Genomic DNA, 23,245 nt, shown 5'->3' on the forward strand with positions numbered 1-23,245 from the left:
ACACACACACACACACACACACAGACACACACACACACACCAACGTATAGCCTACTACTTTATATTACCCTGAACATGAATGCTGCATAAAAATAGAATTGCTTTCCTGTAAGATATTGGTCAATTTCATATTTAATCTGTTGAGGAGAGCACTCCTTGTATTTCTCCATTGTAGTAGGCTGTATAGTTGTTCAATTCATTCCTGTGAAACTTAACACAGCAGTCATCATCCCAGAAGATCAACTACAAACACTCTCAAATCTCCTTCCAGCAGCCAGGCCTCTGCTCAGTAATTTTCCGCAGGCGTGTCTTCAGCTGTGCGTGATGACATCACACGTGCCAGCAGCTTCGGCTTTGTAAGAGCGCCGTAGCCACACGCCAGCCAACGCACACATTCACATTTTGCTCTAGTCGCTTCACGGGAAGGTGGGACACGCTGTCACCGTGAGGAACCATTGTAGAAAGCCAGGTTGTGCTAGTCGCATCGCATTCGTTTGCAGCCACCCGCCTTGACCGCATCGAATTTACCTTAAATATGTCTATCATCATCAGCTGTCAAACAGACCAGGTAAGAATGAACTGACGTTGTCGTCACCTTTATTCCCTGTAACTCGAGGTTGTCGTTGTCTTGCCACTAGTATTTCTACGAGAGCATGACGACTGTAAAAATGCCACCATGCTTAAAACATCAAAAGGTGGTGGACTATCACCATAAACGCAAACTGAATGAATATTGTTTTTTGGTTTCTGACAATTGTAACGTTGATGTTGCGTGGTTAACTGTGGTATCGTTCGGGCTTGGGTTTACAGACATGGGCAAGGGTTACATTCGTTTTTTCATTGATGTTAACTGATAGTTCACATGATGAATGTACTCTTACCAGCAAATGCTACCCAGCAGGGATAATGTATCTGTGTCTTTATCCACTGACTTGAGACCACCGAAACGACTGACTGAAATGCAGTTGCACGATATTTGGTTCCCGCCATCAGCGCGAGGGTGATGAAGCGCTTGCCAAAGGCATGCTAATGTAGCTGCTGCCAGTTGATCTCGAATAGCATTTCACAGGGGTTGAAATTGATGTTCGTTGCCCTGTTACAAATTGACATGGATGTATTTTGTAAAATGTTTCAATTCACTTGGACTGGATTTTGACCTTAGCCAGTGACACGAACGCTGGTCTGTGACATTGTAACGTTTTAGGCTACTACTGTAACCAAAATGTAACACTACGACACCGTGGATGAGTGAAACCACTGCGGGATATTGAACGAACATGAAAATGATATTCGTGGATTATATTTGGAGTATCCTTATGTTAGCCCTCGTATCAGTATTACATGATGCAATGATACAATGATACAATGCTTCCCTTCTCAACGCGACCAAGCCCATCTCTTGACAGATGCCGACTGCCTTTGCGCGGTGGTGGTGTTGTAGGCTACCTCGAGGTGGTGGTACTACGGTTAGTGAAACGTTCAGTCCCACTGACCCACTTTCCACTTGGGTTGTATCAAAGAAGGGGGGTTGGGGGTGCTGGTAGCTGCTGAGACTGTAGAGAAGAAGATGTTCTCCCCCATCGTATTGATAATATCATTCATTGCAGTATTGGGGGTATTGACTGCCCATCCCTGCCATAATGGTCAAAGTCATCCTGATCTTGTAACATGTGTTGTAAAAGAGGCTAAGATGTAACGTCTGGATTTTGCTAATCAATTTTAATTACGTTTGGTGGTCAACTGTAATATTGTCGAAAGCAGGCAGTGGGTTAAACGTCTGTAGAGCCTTTAGTTGCCCTCGTCGTTATCATATGTATAGGAATTCACTTTATCTCGTGCTGGCACGAGCTAGGTCCGCTGTATGGGGACCTGACTGCGTCAGTAATAGTCTCACGCGATGAGAATTTGACCTCTGCCTGCCTGGCGAGGGGAAATTCACGGTGGTTCACGTGAAACCGGCACAATCCGGATTCTGGAATATCAATAATTTTGAAAACCCTTGTCGCCACCTGATGCAGTTCTGCCGCTGTGCGCTGCTTTCTTGGAGTATGGCTACAGCTGTGACGCCTGGCTTTTGGTAGTGTTGAATTTGGCTCTAGTGCAGTGTCCTTGGCGCTTGCTGCTGACTCACAGATGATCAGTGTTACAAATGCAACGAAGGCGAGACTCTTGCCGACAAGGGGGGCAAAGGAGTCAGTTGTCCTGGGTCCAGATTTGCGTTCTCAATACATTGCATGTTTTGGATTAGGGGTGGGCTCTCAGATGACTTTGTCCCAGGCCTGGCCAAAGCAGTTAGCGGCCCTGCCTTTCGGCACACTAAAACAGATTGTTAGGTTAATGATTTTTTTTGGTAATCCTTTGCAGGGAAAGGCTTAATTTTATTCCAACTAAACGCCTTAGGCCAGATTCCGTTGTTCTAGCATGACACCCCCGTCAGTTCCCTTGAAGGATTCAACCAGGAAACAGTGAGTCATCAAACTTCCCCAAATACACACAGCAGAGACGTGCGGTCAGGGTAGGCAGGGTAGGCAGTGCCTACCCTGGGATAAATGTCTTAAAAATAAAAACTAACACGTGTTTAAAAAAATATTTTTCAGAGTTCACATAGGCCGCCTACACAACAATAACATTGATTCAGCATAAATTATGAGCTGTTTAAAGTACAGTATACACAGGACAACGATCAAAAACCTAAGTAATCGCACGAAGCAAAGCGCTCAGGCTTGGGCAGGTTGCCGTGGCAACGCGCAGTCCCGGCTGGTAGCAGAGACAGGCTGAAAGCAGAGCTTTCGAATGCCAGCCAGGCAGCCCGGTAAGGCAGCTTTTCCTCTGCCTACCCTGCCTTCAATGCTGTCAATGTAGAAGTTTGCGCATGCGTATTAAGTTGTCACATAGCTTGTCAATGGGACTAAAAGCAGAGCCTTTACTCTGTGGCGGGAGTATGTGAGCCAATACAGCGCCCAAAATGAAAAATTGTTACAATTCAGGTAGGCCTAGTAGCCAATTTCTGCCCTACAGGCAGCTATGATAGCAACAACTAGCAAGGCAAGGCTTGTTCAAATCTCTAGCCGTATCGGAAAGAAAACATGGCAGTCTTTGGCTTTTTGTCTTTATTATTTTTAAAAATGCCGAGAAGTAGCAAGAAAGACGGTTCAAGTGACAGACAGCTGAGCCGTTTGCAATCGCTGCATTGTGGAAATATTCAACATCAGATGGGTAGCAGCTTCAAGTAGTTTGCACTGGGACAAAACTGTCTTCATCATGTCAACCACCCGGGCTTTTAATGGAACTAGCTTGCATGAAAAAACACAGCCTACTTGTGATTCTGCTTTAAGGTAAGATTCATCTAATTATTATGCTGCGGGTAGCCTTTTAACATGAACATGCTCAAGTTTTTTCGTGGTGCCTTTTGTTGTCACCGTTTGTCAGGGTGTTGACATTGAAGATTGGTTGTGCGGTGGTGGACATGAATAGACCGTGTGTGTGTTATTATGGACGCGAGATTGTTTTTTGAGCGTACGACATGACTCCATTTCCCTAATGTATTATGATGATGACTACGCAATGCGTGAGTTGTGTGGAGCCTGTTAGCAAGTGCAGCTGCGTTCTTTTGAAGTGCGCGGTGTGCGAGTCGAGATCAACGTGGAACAGGACGATTGACTGGGGATGGTTTCTCGGAGTGCTTCCGCACTCACAAATTGACTTTATTTGAAACACCTTGCACAACCGTAGCTGAAGTGTTTGAGAATACTATCACGCACAAGAATGAGTCTCAGAAGTGGTTTCGTTGGTTTACTCGATACTGTCTGAATGCACGGGTCATGTTTGCAAGCAACCCGCCCCCTTGCCTACTTTCCTTCTTGTCTGTGAGTGTTTGATTATCAGCACAAAACGCGGCAGTGAGGCAGGAGCTGTTACCTAGGTTGGTTTATTGCTAAATGTAAATCGTTTCCCCCTCACATGCTATGGTGTGATTCACAGTTGGTGAACTAGACATTTTATCTTCAAAAGTAGGTACACTGTTGCCACCCTCCATCCATGTGAAAACGCCCTGGCATTTGCAACAGAATAAACATGAAGAGCAACAAAATCAACTGCTAAAGCAAAAAGTTAAAGCTTTTCCCCCCAAAATGTTGTAGCTTTCTAAATTATTATTGTAAAATGTAGGCCTACAGGTCCTTAAAGGTGTTGTACAAAAGTAGGTCCTGGAGCTAATTTGGCATTTGGCAAAACAAATAAGTGTAGCTGGCCTTTTCAAGAAATTGAAATTATGTTTTCACTTATTGTTTCAGATTTAGGTCTACTGACAATGTCCAAATGTCTAAATAGTGTAGCCTATTTACTTATTTAGTTATTAGAGCTGTGGTGGTTAAGCACTGATGGCATCTTATAGCCTACTTTATATTTACAGTATTTAGAGAAACATAGGCCTACTAATTTGTTGCACATTAAAGACCATATCAGCATATTTATGTGAATAGGCCTATTTGCCTATTCAAACCATACCTTGTGGCATAAGGCCCCCCTCTCTCTCTCACACACACACACACACACACACACACACACACACACCCCACACACACACACACACACACACACACACACACACACACACACACACACACACACACACACACACACACACGTTACATTTCAGATCTGCATGAAAGGGGACTATTTGTTCAAAGTTTTTAGTCTTTTGTAAAAGTTTTTAGCTGATAGTGACTCTCCAGATTTGGTTAAAATGCAGGAAATTGCATCTAAGAAATACATTTTTTTCTGGGGAGGACCGAACCCACCGTTAATATATATATATATATATAAATAGATATATATTCTATATTTACTGCCTACCCTACCATACCCTTCACTGCACGTCACTGGCACACAGTCTCCTTCAGCCACCCAGACCCATGTGTGCTGCTGTCTGGATGGAGGCGTTGTGGGATCTGAATGGCACGGCACGAGGGAGACAGCATTTTCAGAACAGAATGTGATGTGCTACACTTCAAACAATAGCCCACTTGTCCCACCACCACACTCATGTATCTGGCCCTGGCCGGTTAACTGTAGATGTTTGTCGGTCAATAGCCCCCTCTGGCTTCATGTTTAGCAAGTCCGCTCACTGTTTCAACTGCAGGCCCCCCTCTAGCTCAATCTTTATGCTCTGTGAACCATGTCTGTCTCCTTGATTAAGAAAGCAGACAGCTGGAAGGCATGACAGTGTAGCGATTGACTGGTGTGTAATCGCCAGCACAACACTCCCTCTCCTGTTATCAGACAGAGATGTGTGGGGAGTGACTAGGGGTAGATGCAGAGGAGGACATCAGTCATTACACTTGTGTTTTCACAGCCAGAGCTGTGTTTGTGTGTATGTGTGTTTGTAAAGTCTTTGTGAGAGAGTTATGTTTGTTAGGTAAAGTCCCCCATTCCCAGCATCGGTGAAGTTCACCAGCCACGTGCATGTGTGGGAAAGTACAGGGAAAACTACAAAGTGCCTGCGGTCACAGCTTGGAAGGCTGTTGCGTATTGTGCCGTAAGCCAGTGTTTATTTCAGAATGCAGCAGTGCCACATATTTTGTTGTCTGCCTTAATTATCCGAAGTGAACTTAGCCCTTCAGTCAAGCAAAAGAAATCCAAGGGCAAGCAGTTGTTATAGAAAGTTTCTTTCTTTCTTTCATTCCCTCTCTCTTTCAGAATATAGTAATGATTTCCATACATTGCAAACCTGAGGGTTAGTTATTAGGTAACGGCATATAAAGTGTGTCTGAGGCGGAGGGGGCGGTGAATGCTGGGATGTACTCTAGTGGGCGAGGAGGAGTGGAGCAATAGGAAGAACGCGGCACAGCACAGTGTGCCAGATGTTGCATAACCCTAGTCGGGAAATGAGCAATATAACATGCAATGCACACAGGCAGCCAGCCACAGGCATACGGGGCCAGTCTTTCACTAGGCCAATTGCCCTCAACCTCCTAATTACCCAAGCTTGCATAAAGTTCCACTACACACACACACACACGCTCACGCGTACCGCACGCACAATCAGACTATCTTGTGTGTGCACATTTTTGAGTTGGTACAGGATGGCACTTGTGGAATTTCCTTTTTCCTCCAGATACCGTGGGTCATGTGACACGATGGCCTAGTACAGTGCACTATGAATTTTTCATCTTTCTCCTTCCACATCAGTGAGCCAGCCACCACACACACACACACACACACACACACACACACACACACACACACACACACACACACACACACACACACACACCTCTCTCTCTGTCTGTACATTGTGTTCCTGACTGTTGAAACGATTTAATGTCGCCCACAAGTTTTAAGCGTGGAGTGCTGCGCGCTTGTCTGTTGCTGCACATGCTCATGTGGAGTGGAATATCGCCAGCCGCTGCCACGCCCATCCCCCCACCCAGATCGCTCTAGAAACAAAATGTAGTTCAGTGGGGGAAGAAGAGTCTGGAGGCAGTGTGCTTCGTGTCTGTGCAAGGGATGGAGGATCTTGTGGTGTGTGTGTCTGAGTGTTGGTATAGAGAGAGTGTGTGTGTATAGGGGTGGGTGTGTGATGGCATAGAGAGGGGTCTCATGATTGCGATTAGCGTAATTGCTGCCACGTTCCCACAGACCATGAAGATCTCAGGTGACTGCAGTTTGGAGCGGAGCCAAAGTCTGTTCCCATAAGTCCCATCACTCGGCGGCCATCTTGGCTACGCCTCAAACTGACTATTTGAGATTAGTCAGTGATGGGGTATATAAGAATGAATGGGGGGAATAATGTTGTGTGACAGTGGGACAACACAGCGATACACAACTCATATGGTTGGAATCACAATGAAAAACTGGGTTTAATGGCAGTCTTAGAATGACCGAAACATGAAAGTAACACTTTAAAACAGCGTTTTTCTTTATGCTATTTTTGATCTGCGCATGCGCCACATTCCACGACAACGTTCTGTTTTGCGGCAGGTAGGAGCAAGTTGCGTGGACTTCACCTCTTCCGGCCGGCTGTCAAACGGGCATCCATTCTCCGGTCATTGTACAGAAAAGACACTGGATTTATTTTCTGATAGCCAACGCAGTAAGCACAATGGTCGTCCCTGCTCATCAGTAATAATAATAAAAAAATAGGCTATTGAATAAATTAATGATGTAGGCTAGCCTGCCTCAAAATTGATGTTTTATCATGTTGTTGCCTAAACTGATAATAGCTTTGACCAACGGTGAAAAATATAAGAAAAAAAGCTGAACTGATCAAAGTTGAATGTCTTGCAGACTTGCTCCCGTTTTGCTTTTTCTTACTTATTTGTTTTCAACCATAAGAAAAACCACAACGGGTGTGCACATGTATGCACGGCCGGTTTTGTTTCCGTGATTATATCTGTCCCTTTGTCTTGCACCTGCATTTTGGATGGGCGCAGAAAGGTGATTAATGGTCGCGTTGCGCTCTCTGCCCAATTCACAATGAGTTTCCACGGACGGCAAACAAACCACATGGCCGCCAGCAAACAAACCGATTAGGTACGAGCAGTCGTAAAGGTTTACGTTTGCACTTGCGTCGAGGCGTCGAAACGATTGGATAAGTGACAGCGCAGCTCAGCAAGCAATTGGCTCTCGTTACCGGACAGGTGGGAGTGACGCCGGCAAACGCCATGTTCGCGTAGCCAAATGCTCTCGTTCATTCCTATGGAAGGTTTCATGAGTGATTCGTCTCGTATAAGACCGTCTCTGGCGGAGCGTAGAGAAGCACATGTCTGCTGATCAGCGCACCAGCAAGCGGGCTCCTCTCCACACATGCACACTAAACGCTGAGTGTGGCATTTCAGATGGAAGGGACAGGAATGGCAGTGACATGGGTAGGAACAGTGAGACCAACAGCTAGACACTGGGAGCGTGCGAGATGGGAGAGGTTTGCAGAAGTGACCAGTTCACACTGTTTGTTCTATAAATGTCCACGCTGGTTCTCAACGGCATCCGTTCTGTCCCTACACCACTCCATCTGACTTCTCCTTTGTTCATGCTGCACGTAACAGTAGCCAAGGCGAGCAACAAAATAAGGACATTGTTGTGTGTGTGTGTATGACAAACACACAGCCATGTGTCTGTAGTGTGAGGAGTTGACCATTCTGTCAGCATCCGTAATTCGGAATCTGTGGAGCTGTGTGTATGCGAGAGATTAAGGCCAGTGTGTGTGTGTTTGCCCATCTGGGGTGAGGGGAGGCAGTTTGCCGCTACTGACCCCATGCCCAGTTTAATATTTGTGCTGGAGGGGGGTTTGGATGATGGAAGCTCTTCCCTGCTGCCACTGACCCCGGCCGCGCCTGCTGCCGTGCCAACCCAGACACCACTAGGAGAGGTGGGTTCTGTCCGGCGAGGGCTGGTCAGTCAAGGCCGCCGCTCCGCCGAGTTTTGTTGACCCAGTTCCGGAGGCATTGGGATGTGGGCCAGTAGAGAAGTCTGTGAGTCATGTTAGTGTGTTTATAAGGCCCCAGGGACTGGGGAGGCAGTGTGTGTGGGGTGGGGGGGTGAAGGCTTCTGTTTTAGCTATTAATGGGGCCTCCATCTACAGTACAGTGCTGAGCTGGCCTGTGCTTTAAGTGCTCCTCCTGACTGAGTTGGTCTTGATCTGCTGTGGTTGTACTGCACAGATGCAAGCACTAAGTTACACATCTCAAGCATGGTGCCTGAAATCAGGCATTGGGCACTATACTATGCTTGGGGCTAGTACAGGGGTGGGCAATTATTTTGGCTCAAGGGCCACATTGGGTTTAAAAAGTTGAAAGTTGATGTCTTAGGCAACTTGCCCGTGCCAATAATAAGAATTGGTGTACGGCAGCATAATTACACCATTGTCAGTTATGCCCTTCCTGCTAATTGTATCTAGATGTAGACTTAAGTGATCTTAGGTTTCCAAGACGCTTGTTTTAGGTAGCGCATTGAAGAATGAGTGACCATATGAGTCTGCATTTTTTTTCTGGGAAAGGCTCTGAGGGCCGCATGAAATGGCAGAGCGGGCCGCATGTGGCCCCCGGGCCTGAGTTTGCCCACGTCTGGGCTAGTATTTATTAGTGGTGTGGATTGGCACTCACGATCCGATTCGATCACCATTCGGGAGGTTTTGATTCTATGCGATCCGATACGATTTAATTGTACAATGCATTGCAATGCATTACATTTCTACTGAAAGCAAAGCAAATGTTTAATCAGTCATGATGAGGCAATACAAGTAGTCAGATACTGCAACAATTTATTGGCTGTTTTCTGTATCAGTCTTGCAATGTTTTGAAGTGCTTTTATTTAATTTAACATTCATTTGCTCCCGAAATATCCATGGAAGTAATTGAAACTTAAAAAAATTGCCGGATCGATTCTGGAACTTTCTGGATTGTCCATGCCCCGCATTGGATTGCATCGCCGAATCGATCGTTGTTGACACCACTAGTATTTATGCATTTGTTTATTTTTAAGGCATGCAATTATTCTTTCCTTTCTGTTATGTTGGCACGGCACTATGACATGGCTCTCTGCTTCTGCTAAGTCTGAGGTTGGAGCATGGGATTTTAACATGGCTAGTAGCCTCTTGCCACACCACACACACAGCACTCATTCAGGACAGTAAGTGTCCTTATGAAAGGGTTGGTAACTGTTGACTTGGCAACCATAGGGCATGAACAAAGCACAACAAAGTCAAAAGGGAAGCAGGGAAAATGGCACTCTCAGTTCATACACAGACTGCCGTGTGTGTGTCTTGTGTCTAGTATTTTTCCTTTCGACTACAGCTGCTGTAGCCTCTCGGGGCATGTGGTGGGTGTGGGGGTGTGCGTGTGAGAAGGCGATGTATTTTGAGGAATTCCTGACGGATTTATCACTCTCTGCTGTTACTCCAGTCCTGCCTGTAAAACCCCTCCCGGAGAGGTTGCAAATTTCGTGTGTGTGCACGAGCAAGCGAGAGAGGGGCAAAAGGGGAGAGGGGCAGGGAAAAGGGGGAGAACGGGGTGGAGTCGGGGCCCTTTTATGGAAGTACAGGGTGTCCTGATTTTTGGGGACCGGGCAGAAAAGGGTGTGGCGAACTATAACTATGAGGGGGTGTGTTGGGAGTGTGCGTGTGTCCATGTTAGTGCATGGCTATGCGGAAGACAAGTGTAGCGTGGCATGCCATGCCGTGTCTGTCTGCTTGGTGAGCTCAGTGGAGCCAGACACGTGTCAGTAAGTATTGCTCGTGCAACGTGAAGCTTCATTTGGCTTTTATTAAAATGTGATGGAGCCACATCAGTGCGGAACATTTTGCTCTGCTGATGAATTGAATTTTATTTTTCACCTCCCTGAGGTTTGGTGTGTGTGTGTGTGTGCCAGTGCCTAGCGTGTGCTTGCGGGGCCATGTGTGCAAAGCGTGAGGCCATGCATGAGGAGGAGTGAGCCGGATTAACTCGTCTAGTCTATTCTCCACACACTCCTGTAGGCGTGTGTATGTGTGTGTGTGTTAAGGCCTATGGTAGGCTTAAGAAAGGCCGGGAACATGTTGGGACATCTCTGCAGCCTCTCGAGCGAAGCGAGCGGCGGGCAGGTTATTTTTCGCCTGTGCGTACACGGCAGTCGTAATCTGGGATCAGCCAGAGTCCTTAGGCCCATGTTGGCGGCTTCTAGGGCACGAGAGAAGGGAAGCACATCAGACTACCAGACTGGGCCGCGGTGGCCCCGGGTCAGCTACCCGGCAGAATGGCCTCTTTTCACACCAACAGCGGTCATCATTAAGTGCTTTTTGAGATGACCTCTTCCTGTCCTAAAACCTACTGGAAAAAAAGAAGTTTGCTAATAATGTGCATTTGTGATGAACAGCAGAGCGGGAGAAAATGTTATAAAATGTGCAGACTCCCCATGAAAAACGAGCATGGCCATTAAAATGCAGAGATTTTGCGAAATGTAATTTATAATTTTTAGATTTGGGTGTTTGATGGGTATGGCTATGCCTGTTTTTCCGGATGTCCACAGCCTGCTTAGGTCACCTGAAGTAAAAAAAAAAAAAAAGACTCACACCTTAACCTTCTGCCTCTTTTTTTCCCCTCTCTGTCTCTTCCACAGTTTATAATGAACGAGCCTCACAGAAAAAACTGGACTCTATAGCCAACGGGATCCCAAGGACTTGATTCCAGTCGCTTCAAGCCTGATAGTTTGCCTTGGTGCGGCTGCCCCCCACCCATTTGACCCCCCCACACACAAACACACACAACACACACATCGGTGTGCTCAAGAGAGGTTCACTTTCAGTTTGTCACTTGCTCCGAGCTCTGTGTCATTCTATCCGAGTCTTCAATTTTCTTCAGGTAAGGCCCCAATGAACTGTCAGCGAAAATACACACACACGTACGTGCCTCTTTCAAATTCACACAATATTCCTCTGTGGAAATTATGTAATTAGGATATAGTCACTCTCACGCAGAAACCTCATATCTCCACCTTTCAGAAACTACCGGTAATTCATTATGTATATATATTTAAGAATGCATAAATAATTGCAATTGCAAAATGCAGATACAGGGTTTCTGCCGATCAATGACTAAGTTATATGCTTTTTACGCATTGATGTGTGTAAGACACTGTCCGTGTGTCTGTGATGTGGATATCTGTTTAAGAGGAAGTTGAATGTGATCTGGAAAACACATGTGAAAATAAAAGCATGTCGTCTTTGTTCTTTTTCTTTCCTTTTCTCTTCTCGACTTAGGCCTAATCTCTAAACAGTGTGAAAATGATTCCTAACGGTTATCTGATCTTCGAGGACGAAAGCTTTTTGGATTCCACCGTGGCTAAGATGAATGCGCTTCGCAAGAGCGGCCAGTTCTGTGACGTCAGACTACAGGTGCGTATGTGGGAGAGAAGTATGTATGTGTGTGTGTGTGGGAGAGAGTGTGTGTATGTGTGTGTGTGTGTGGTAGAGAGAGTGTGTGTGTGTGTGTGTGGTAGAGAGAGAGAGAGAGAGAGAGAGAGAGAGAGAGCGCCAGAGAGAGAGAGAGACAGAGAGAGAGGGAGAGAGAGGCAGAGAGAGTGAGAGAGGTAGAGAGAGAGAGCACCAGATAGAGAGAGGGAGAGAGAGAGAGCACCAGAGAGAGAGAGAGAAAGAGAGAGAGAGCGTAAGAGAGAGAGAGAGAGAGAGAGAGAGAGGAGAGAGAGAGAGAGAGAGAGGAGAGAGAGAGAGAGAGAGAGAGAGGAGAGAGAGAGAGAGAGAGAGAGAGAGAGAGGCAGAGAGAGAGAGAGAGAGAGAGAGAGAGAGAGAGAGAGAGAGAGAGAGAGAGCAGCAGCAGCAGCAGCAGCATTCACCTTGTTGGGGCTTGTCGCTTGCTGTCTCGGCAACAAGGCTGAGTCATTGTGAAGGAACACAATGCGGCCAAGTGTAAGTGTATGTCACAGTGGCCCTGGCTTCCAGGTAGTGCTGCAGGATCAAGTTCACCTGTTCACCAATGCTGATGCTGATGTGTGTTTAGTGTCTTTGTGTGCGGAAAATGGTCCCGGCGGCTCTGATTACTTTTGTAAAGGCTGTGTCTGGATGTGGTGTTACAGCCAAACATAAACCCTTTTAATTGTCAGTGTCAGTGGAATGAAGAATTTAAAAAGCAATTCAAATTTTTCATGAAGTATGTATATGGATAAATCTGTTATGAGTTTTTATGGAGCCTTGGTCCTCTTTAGAGCTCAAACCCATTCTAACTTTTTACTGAATGCTTCCTGTACACCTGACCTTGATTAATGCATATTTTCACATCTTCACTTGTAGTTGATTATTAGAGGTGTGTGTGTGATGTTCGTGAGGACTAATGGTGACGTTTCTCTGCTCACCTTTTTGTGTGTGTGTCTCCATCCAGGTGTGTGGTCATGAGTTGATGGCGCACCGTGCGGTGCTGGCATGTTGCAGCCCGTACCTGTTTGAGATCTTCAACAGTGACGCCGAGCCCCACGGGGTGGCCCACGTCAAGTTCGAGGACCTGGACCCTCAGGCCGTCGAGGTGCTGCTCAACTACGCATACACTGCCCAGTAAGTACACTGTGTGTGTGACGTTGAGACTGGTTAAAGCCCGTTCATTCTAGTTTTTGTTCTGAGAGTAGGACCAGCATGGACCAGAGTTTGTTTTTCTCCTGCAGAGTATTCCAAGAACTTGGCTAAGTAGTAAAGCAAGTTTAACTAACCTTGAGGTAGTTGTAAATTGCGTAATAGAAGAGCCTGTAGTCCTTATTTTCTTAGCTAAATGACACCTGTGGATGATTTATTAGAATGTTTACGACCTCATGTAGGTTAACTTAGCCAGGTTTATCATCACTTAACTTTGTTTAGTACCTTGGTGATGCCAGATGACACACGGTTCCTTTCTCTGACTTGCCACATACCTGCCCAGACAGTTTGCTTGGCTGCTGAAAATATCGAATTGTTCCCGAATTTTTTAGAATGTATTGATGTTAAGAAGCGTATTTAATCTCTTAATTTATACAGTTGTATATTTTTTTTATGTGATGTAATGTTTTTTTTTTTCTATCTGTATTGGCCATGATATAGCCATAGCTGGTGAAATGGCAATAAATGTAAACAATCAATCAATCTAATTGTTCCCCCCCAAAAAAGGCTTTTGGTTTTCAGTTGGCTGGATCTTGCCTGATGACGGGGCCTGAGGGAGCTTTCATGCCTCTCGTGTTTACCTGTAAAGTTAAGTTGAATTGCAGCAGGATACGCCACAGTGCTCAGGAAGTTAGCTACTGTCAGGTAAACAGACGCATAGCCTCTGGAGTCCCTCCTAACCCCTTTGGTGCTTCCCCTGCAGGCTGAAGGCTGACAAGGAACTGGTGAAGGAGGTCTACTCTGCTGCCAAGCGGCTTAAGATGGAGAGAGTGAAGCAGGTGGGTGTCGCAACAATATTCTGTCAAATGCCTGTAATTCCTGCTGGGTCTGTCTTTGCCTGTGTGCGTGTTGCACATCAGTCATGCTTTCGTATTAATGTTTTTTAAATCATATTTTATTTGTGTGTCTTTGATGTGACACCCCGTCCTCTATATTCCCCCAGTGCTCAATTATCTAAGAGCACAGTTAACAGTGCATTCTGGGGCTTTGGAAGTGTTAGAGGGATGTACAAATTGGATCATTAGGGAGAGTATTCCTCATTGTTTTGCATGCGTGTGTGCACACGCTTATTAGCAATTAACCAAAAGAACTTTGTTAACAGTGTAGTGTACAGGTTTAGCTTTTGTTAGAGGTCTAATTCATTGGACTTCTCTTGTTGTGTGTGCGTGTGTGTTGCCAGATCTGCGGCGACTACCTGCTGTCCAAGATGGATGCCCAGAGTGCCATCTCGTACCGGCACTTTGCCAGCGGCATGAACGACGGGCGCCTGCTGGGCAAGATCGACGGATTCATCCAGGAGCACCTCCTGGAAGTGTCAGAGCAGGACGACTTCCTCAAACTGCCCCGACTCAAGGTGAAGAGTCCAGATTATTCACTTGCACTGAAAGACTCAGAGTATCCACCTTTATTTCCCTGCACATTTCAATGTTTGTCGTACTCCCACAGAATTTTCAGTCTTCTACTTCAGGTTAGGCTGCCCTTCTGAATGATTTAGCACTAGCAACCGTTAGCAAAATAGTAATTGTAATTGTAGTTAATTGTAATTGGTGCATTGTAGCTTGTAGCTATGGATTATAAGGTGGAAACACCTGCTGAAATCACCCCAAAAGGATAATGCCTTTATGCAAGTGGCCCTCACCTGGCCTATGTAAGGGTATTCCTTCCAGTTTCATAACTAGGACCAGTGGGCTAAAATTAGAGCAGACGTCTCCTGCATCTCTAGGCTGGCTTCCATTCTGTATGTGTGTGTTATTTGAGGATGAGCCTTTATAAGCTGCTGTGCTTAGCCGTCTTGTGTACCTGTGTTTACGGCCTCGGTTTAAACCTTCATGCAGTGCTCATTTGTGTACAGACCTTGCGGTAGATTGCAGCGGGGACTTGGTGATGTTAATACACCACTAGCAATTAAGCAGAGCATATTTCTTTCAAATATTTTATTGTGCATGACTGGTCAGTGTGATGGATTCGATTTGCGTAGGAATGACGAACGTGCATTGAATAAAAAACACGAAAGTAAAGACTAGCTGTCCGTCTTCCTCTGATTATTCCTAATGTGCGCTCTCACTCTCTCGCTCTTTCACTCTCTCGCTATTTTGTTCTCTCTCTTTCTCTCGCTCTCTCTTTTCCCCGCTTTTCCCCATCCCTTCTTCTCCAACCCTCTGCCGTCTCTGCCGCAGCTGGAGGTGATGCTGGAGGACAACCTGATGTTGCCTAGCAACGGGAAGCTGTACTCCAAGGTGATCTCGTGGGTGCAGCGCAGCCTGTGGGAGAACGGGGAGCCTCTGGAGAGACTGATGGAGGAGGTCAGTATGTGCCCCAGCGCCCAATGCCCCGCCCATTTCAATCAACATTTCTATGTGTCTGTGCCCTCTTTTGGGTCATGTTTATGGAGGTTTCTGATTATGGTTAGGCGTGTTTTTGTGTGTGTGGCTCTGTATGCCTCTACTTTTTGTTTTGCTTTCTCTTCTCCTTCTCTTGAAGGCAGGGTCCCTATGAGAGCGTATACTGTACGTGCAGGTACATGAACGGTTAACTCTGTCGCAGGAGTTTGACTAGTCTCTTTTTCTCTCTCCTCAAAACTGTTGAATCACTGCCTTTTTAAATTCACTACTGCTGCTCCCACAATGTCACATGGTGTACATGTATATACGTGTGTGTGTGTTCTTTACTTTACACAGTCACAGGCTGTACTGTACACACACTGGTCCAGGTGAGCAGAAAGAGAGCTGAGAGTTGAGTTGTGTGTTGTTCTGCTGGCGTTTTTTTTCAAGTGTGTAAATGTCTGCCACGTAAACGTATGCAGACAGAAATGAGCACAAAAAAAAGGTGATGGGTATCACTAACCTCTCGCTGTCTCTCTCCTCCTCTTGAACAGGGGCGTGTGTGTGTGTGTGGGTGTGTGTAAGAGAGTGAGCGTGTGTGTTTGAACCTGTGGTCACCAACACTAACAGCTCTCTTCCTCCCGCTTGATTTATCTTTTCTTTAGGTGCGTTAGCCAATGAGCTGCAGGCCAAGCAAGACTCCAGGAGACCAGGCTGACACCAGCAGGGTAATGAGTCAGAGAAACGACTGAAAAAAAGGAGCGAGAGAGAGAGGGAGAGAGAAGAGGGGGGAGGGAGGTGGAGAAAGGGCTTCAGCAACCCAGGAGTGCTGGGCTCCCATCTGTCTCTCTTTCTCTCTAGCTCTCAAATGCTCTGCAACACGCACAGGTTTAGACACTCACTCATATCTACCCACACACGTAAAGAACAAGGCGAAATTTAGCTTGGTTTTACAAAATTAAAAGGCAAAATAATATTGAATGAGGCACTGGTAAAGCTGCTTACCAGCTCTGGCTCTCGCTAGGGTCTTGGTGAAGCTTAAACCACCAATGAGTAAGTCATGAGGAGTAATAACCGTCTCCCATTTGCATCATATGTCTGATTGCATCAGGCGTTAGTGGCGGCAGGGAACAATCGGCTTTGGTTAATATGTATGTGAACGTCTGCCTAGAAACTAACTCCTGGGCATAGTCCGATTTAAGTAGTCTTATGCTCACATAGTTTTTACGGTCTTTCACATACACATATATAACCCATGCATACACACTAGTGCTAGAACTGATTACCGGATAAGAACTTGCCCAGAGAAGCAGCAAGAAACGAAGAAGTGTGAAGAAGACAAGGTGTGCCTGTGAAGATCAACACCCCAAGATGGCTACCAAAAGCCTGGATTTAATCTTAACCATCTCGTTTTGTTGAAGTGCTATTGTTTTTTTTCTCTCAGCTGAGCGGAGTGTGTATCTGCTGTGGTATTTTGTTTTGGGTTTTGCGGACGGGGAAAGCGACCAAACGTTAGGAAGCTGAAAAAGATAAACCCCTTAACTGAACCCTCACAGAATATTCCAGACTTCAAGGTCGATTGGTAGTCGTCGACCATGATGGCGCTCTTTGGATCCAGGAACCACCGGAACTATACAACTTCCTCTAGCGTACAGAAGATGCAACGCAAGGCTGAAGATGTCCCCTTGTTTTGCCACAGTGCCTGCAGTGCTAAGATGATGGTGATGTGTGTTTGCAGCAAGAGACTGCTGTGCTGTAGTACTTCTTCCTGTTAACACTATCTCCCAGGATGCACTATAGTGACGGGAATGTGGTGTCCTGAGTGTGTTTACAGCGTAGCTTCCCTGGAGATGACCAACAACCACAGTGATGACTACGACGACGACGACGACGACAACAACAGTAGCAGCAGGAGCAGCAGCGAAAGACTTGTGTGTATATGTGAAAGTGCATGTGTGTTTGTGTGGTGTGATCTCCTGTTAAAAAAAAGAGAAGCTCTTCCAGCATCAGCTCCATTCTACCGTGCCCATGAAGATGGCGACTGCAGACTCAAGACCCCCTACCCTCTTCACCTCACCCCCCCTGTTGCCTTGTTGCTGAGGCGGGTGTTCTGTTGCCAAGGGAGACAGCCACATGGGTTGTTGTGTCGCTGTGTGTGTTACAGGTGCAAACGCTGTACTACTCTGCCGACCACAAGCTCCTGGACAGGGCTGTGCTGGACGGCCAGGTTGAGGTGTTCGGCGCTGAGGAAGATCACATCCAGTTTGTGCAGGTACACACGCCAACAAGCCAGACCGGGATTGGCTTAGAGGAAGCAGGCCCCAGGGCAGACTGGGCCTGGCTGTGGGCTAAGCCAAATGGCTAGGCTTTGTTAATTAAGCGATCTTACCACTGTATACCTACAAACTTTCCCAGTCACACTCACACATGCGGTCATACTCTTTAACAAGTCCCCACATCCCTGCCACTGACACTTATTTACAACCATGGCTACAAATGGCCAGGGTGTTGCAATAAGCCACTCCTCTTAAACACCCAGGCCTCGTATTGCCCCAGAGGGGGCCAGATGTATGGGCTAGGAGAGGCCAGGTCAGATGCTAAGCCCCGGCCTCTTTCTGGGCCACCATGGGTCACTTGTTTACGACTGGACCCATGTCAGTTAGTGCTCGTAAACACTACAAATAGGCATAATGTAAGCCTTAAGCTGAAAGGGCTCGCTTGATGCTAATGTTGGCCCTTAGCATAAACCGAGTATATAAACCGAATTTGGTTGGTAAAGCGATGCCGTACCATTTCTGGAAATCGGCTCATTTTCCACCTTTCCTTGAGTTGAACAATTTGGTTTTACCTTTCTCCTGTACTTCCAGCCGTTCTGAGTCTGACAATACATTCTACCTCCAAGCTAGCATGTATTATTGAATCGCATGAGACCATAAGATTCAATGATAATTGCTACTGTATGTTGAAACTAGAAGTAATATCAACCGACTAAGAATGACTGAGAACAAGAAGGGTGAAAATTTTTTTTTTATTATTATTTCTCGAGGGGGAAGTCTAAAGTGTGTTAATTTCCAGAAATGGGGTGCTATTGCTTTAACAGTAGGATTTTAAGAGGTGTTTCTAAAAATGAGTTGGTAATGGCTGTAAGCAGTGGGAGTTCAGAGTTTGAGTTAAATACAAAGCCTTCGTCTTGCAGCTTGTGTGAAAGGGAGATGATTTGGTGATTAAACAGAGCCCCCCAGAGTGTTACTGACCGTGTATTGTAGACCTGCCTGTGTTCCACATAGTTTAGCTTAAGGCCTTCCATCTCGGTGAATAAATGAATATTTGGCAGGAATTGTGTGTGTGCGTGCGTGTGCGCAGTAGAGTTGAGCGTTTGTAGCGTGCACCACATGGCGTCCTACTTTTGAGTGCATGTGCCCTTTAGAAGAACTTTGTGCGTTGCTTGGAAGTCTGAGTGCATGGCGTACATGAGTTTTACATGGTGCGTGTGTGCATGTGTAATATATCCTGCAGAGGAGGTGTGTGTGTGTGTGTGTGTGTGTGCAACATGCACAACAGTACACACAGCGTGTGTTGGATGTGTGTGGTGGTGTGTGTGTGGCTGTGGTTGTGGCTGTGGCTGTGGCATGTATGCATGAGCGTTATACACTTTGTGTGTGTGTGTGTGTGTGTGTTGGTGCCGTGCAGAAGAAGCCCCCTCGTGAGAGTGTCAGCAGGCAGATGAGCACCAGCTCCTCCGGCACCCTTTCTCCCGGCTCCACCAAGCAGCCCTGCAAGCACGAGTGGAAGTACATCGCCTCTGAGAAGACCACCAGTAAGTCACCAGCACCAGCACAAGCCCTGCCCTTCTGGGATGCTCTTATACAATGTCTAGTAGCAATGATGGAAAAGTGGGGCTGTAAAGATGTGAACCCAATCATTGTGTATGAGTGTCATGTCATGAGTTGGGTGCATCACAATTTTGGACCCCCGGTTCGATGCACTCCTAACAGGTAAGACCTTTCTATATACACTTGAAAACGTAATGAGTGTAAGTAATCCCATGTAATTTGTCTCTAGATAACACCTACCTGTGCTTGGCGGTGCTGGACGGCATGCTGTGTGTGATCTTCCTGCACGGCCGCAGCTCCCCGCAGAGCTCCCCGTCGGCCACGCCCTGCCTGCTGAAGAGCATGAGCTGGGAGGGGCCGCTGGACAGCAGCGAGGAGGAGCGGCCCCTGGCGCCCATGCACTACGCCCGCTCTGGACTGGGCACCGCTAGCCTGGACGGACGCCTCATCGCCGCAGGTCAGTAGAGTAGTACGCTGGTGATGGTCGTGGTGGTGGTGGTGGTGGTGGTGGTGGTAGTAGTACAACTTTATTGATCCCAAAGGAAATTAGGGCTTCAGTAGCATACAAATAGACAAATTTATTACAATAAACATTGCATGACAGATTTAAACGTATACAATCACACATTAGACATCAATTAAAATAGGCCAATTAAATCTAAGGGGGAATAATGAGGAAATCTGTTACTACGCTAGGACTGTGATATCGGCTCTACAAGAATCTTGTTGGGGAGACACTTGCACACAGAATGGTTGTAAGGTAGATGCTGCCAAGCCAACACCATAGGGGTCCAACTGTAAAAAGGCGTGTCTTCTAGTCTCTCTCTCACTCGCTTGCGGGCGCGCTCTCTCTTTCTGCATGACGCTGCCAGTCCTCGTGAGCATGAGTTTGGTGCCATGTGTCCTCCAGCAGGGTAGGCCTGAGGCCAGGGGAGTTACAGTAGAGTCTGGCCTCAGCCCAGCACCTCAGGGGTGAACCGGGCCACTCTGAACCCAGTCCAGCATACGCAGCAGGGCTTTGGGCAAAAAAGGGACAGAGAAAGCTGACGCTGGCAAAGTGACTTTGATGTTTATTTAAGCCTGTCTGCCCGTCTGTCTGTCTGTCTGTCTGCCTGTCTGTGGCTTGGCTGTCTGTATGTCTTAACTGCACAGTAAGCTAATGCGTTTTTGTTTCGCTGTGTGTGTGTCTAGGTGGATATAACCGTGAGGAGTGTTTGAGGACTGTGGAGTGTTACGACCTGAAGAATGACTGCTGGACTTTTGTGGCCCCCATGCGCACGCCTCGGGCTCGATTCCAGATGGCTGTGCTCATGGTACATTCCTATTGGCTACTTAGCCTGTCAATCACAGAATATCACTTTTCAACTAGTTTTCGGCCGGACTCTCTCTGACCTGCCCATCTTTCTTTTGTCCAATCAGGGGCAACTGTACGTGATGGGTGGCTCCAATGGCCACTCTGATGAGCTGAGCTGTGGGGAGACCTACAACCCCACGACTGATGAGTGGAGTCAGGTGCCAGAGCTTCGGACCAATCGCTGCAACGCAGGTAAGCAACTAAGCCCTTACTGTTGTACAAGACAATTCAAATTTGCACAACACCTTAATGTTAGGAGGACTTGAGGGTGTTTTATGTTACATATTTACAAAGTCAAAAGACTGTCTTTGTCCAATAGTCTTCAGTTTCAAAATGTCGCTACGAACCTCAGTTTGAAATTGTCTGTACCCAGACTTGAATTTCAGTGTGATCCACTTGTAGTCTTCAAGAAGATTATGCAGGGCCATAGTAGTTGTTGAGCTGTCCTCAAATCTGTGCAGTGGTTTTGGTATTGAACAAAATCCCTTGATGATTTTATTCCAGGCGTCTGCTCCCTCAGCAACAAGCTGTATGTTGTGGGTGGATCGGACCCCTGCGGCCAGAAGGGCCTGAAGAACTGTGACGCCTTTGACCCAGTCACCAAACTCTGGAACAGCTGTGCCCCTCTCAACATCAGTAAGTTTTTCTCTCTCTCTTACTCACTCGCTCACAAAGCAGGTGCATGTTCTTCAGTGAACTATGCTCTACATCAGTGGTTCTCAATCTTTTCTGAATAGTATTAAAACATAAAATGGACTAATGCCTTCCAATTGCTAAGCACCACCCCCTCATCTGTATCTTTCTCAACACCTCCCAAGTGCTCCCTAATGCTCCCTGGGGGGCTGTAGAGCCCCCATTGAGAAACGCTCTTCTGCAATATATTATATGTAGCAGTCACTTCTTTCCAAAGCGACTTGGACAAACATGACGGATGACAAACTACCAATGTGGTGAAGAACATGAGCACACACCAAGACCATCTTGACCCATGGATGTTTGTTGTGGTTTCTTCAGGGAGGCACCAGGCGGCCGTGTGTGAGCTGGACGGCTTCATGTATGCCATCGGAGGAGCGGAGTCGTGGAACTGCCTGAACAGCGTGGAGCGCTACAACCCCGACAACAACACCTGGACGCTCATCGCCCCCATGAACGTGGCTCGCCGCGGGGCTGGAGTCACAGTCTATGAAGGTAATTTATGTCCATTGGACCTACTTGGTTCACTTGGTCTATTGCCATTTGGCCGTTTCGAATGACAGTTACCCTTGCTCTTGGTGTAGGGCTTTTTCATCCAAGATAGAACTTTTTTGATGAACATGGTTAAAAATTGAGTTGTGCGACACATGCTGGAAAAGCAGACATATTTCCTTTATTTTGTTAGGAAAACAAAATCACCAAAGAGTTATTTTGCATCAAAATTCAATGTGGAAAGGGCTAATGTTTTGCGCAGTCAGTCGATTGATGAGTTGATTGGCAGAAGCCTAGCGAATCTGTGGCTACACCTGTGATGTTATGGAATATGAACCTTTTAAAGCCATTATGAGTCACCCCTTGTAACAGTTAAATTGGCTTTTGTAAGGTTTGTCTTGACGCAGTCATAACTAAATTACAATACCCACTGAAACCTCTGTGACTGCCTGCATATATTGCCCGATTGAAGACTCACCCAATTAGCATTGCTAATGTGCAGTCCCTTTTCCTACGCAAGCTATACATGTGGTGGATGGTATAACTGGATCTGGGTATAACTACTAACTAATCCTCCCCTGTGTCTCCCCAACCAGGCAAGCTGTACGTGGTTGGCGGTTTCGACGGCTCGCGGGCTCTGCGCTGTGTGGAGGTGTACGACCCGGCGCGTAATGAGTGGCGCATGCTGGGCAGCATGACGTGCGCGCGTAGCAACGCGGGCGTGGCGCTGCTGGGCACGCTCATCTGCGCCGTGGGCGGCTTCGACGGCAACGAGTTCCTCAACACCATGGAGATGTACGACCTGGAGGCGGACGAGTGGACCTCCTGCCTCGCCTCCGCATGAGCCGAGACACACGCCCACCGTGCAGTGCCACACAAGACAGACAGCCAGCCAGTCACTCACTCACTCAGTCAGTCAGGACTACGCTTCCCAACAACATGGTTCAGAACTTACAATACTCCATAGTCGATTAGCTAAATAAGTTTGTTGCTAACTAAGTTCGGTTAGATATCCAAGTTTGGTTAGTTACCTTCTAATTATGATGCCATAGTTGGTTCAAAACGTTGACGTTAGGTGAAACGCCGTGGAAGTTTCTAAGTAGTAGTTAGTAGGTGGAGTTGATGACATTTTGGCTAGTTAAAACATCAGAGTTGCCGACTACATTTTGTTAGTTAACTGCTTCTTTTTTTGGTTGCGATGCAATTACAACAGTGCCAACCAAACAAAGTCTTTAATTGGCTAGGATCTATGGTGTTGGGAAGCGTACTCCCAGCGTGTGTGTGTGTGTGTGTGTGTTTGGGGAGGGGGGGTTAAGGGGTGGGGGGTAGCTGGGGAGGGATGGGTCGCAGGGGCACCTTTTTCCAAACTAACAGGCTTAGTGACCGTAATCGTGCTTCGTGATGTCTGTATGTTGGCGGGATGGGCAAAGGGGTGACGGGT

The 23,245-nt window shown here is 46.8% G+C and overlaps 1 protein-coding gene across 1 annotated transcript; it reads left to right on the forward strand.

The window, feature by feature from the left end:
• Window positions 1-367: 367 nt before the first annotated feature.
• Window positions 368-22,761, forward strand: ivns1abpa (influenza virus NS1A binding protein a). Its single transcript, XM_063201262.1, has 15 exons — window positions 368-568; window positions 11,092-11,333; window positions 11,732-11,866; window positions 12,867-13,036; window positions 13,815-13,890; window positions 14,292-14,465; window positions 15,289-15,414; window positions 17,597-17,704; window positions 19,123-19,249; window positions 19,495-19,722; window positions 20,457-20,578; window positions 20,685-20,811; window positions 21,124-21,255; window positions 21,634-21,807; window positions 22,401-22,761. Exons 3-15 carry the CDS (start codon window positions 11,756-11,758, stop codon window positions 22,646-22,648), a joined length of 1,923 nt encoding a protein of 640 aa, XP_063057332.1. The 5' UTR covers window positions 368-568; window positions 11,092-11,333; window positions 11,732-11,755; the 3' UTR covers window positions 22,649-22,761.
• The last annotated feature ends 484 nt before the right edge of the window (window positions 22,762-23,245 follow it).

Source organism: Engraulis encrasicolus, chromosome 6 (genome assembly GCF_034702125.1).
Source record: "Engraulis encrasicolus isolate BLACKSEA-1 chromosome 6, IST_EnEncr_1.0, whole genome shotgun sequence".
Lineage (NCBI taxonomy): Eukaryota > Metazoa > Chordata > Actinopteri > Clupeiformes > Engraulidae > Engraulis > Engraulis encrasicolus.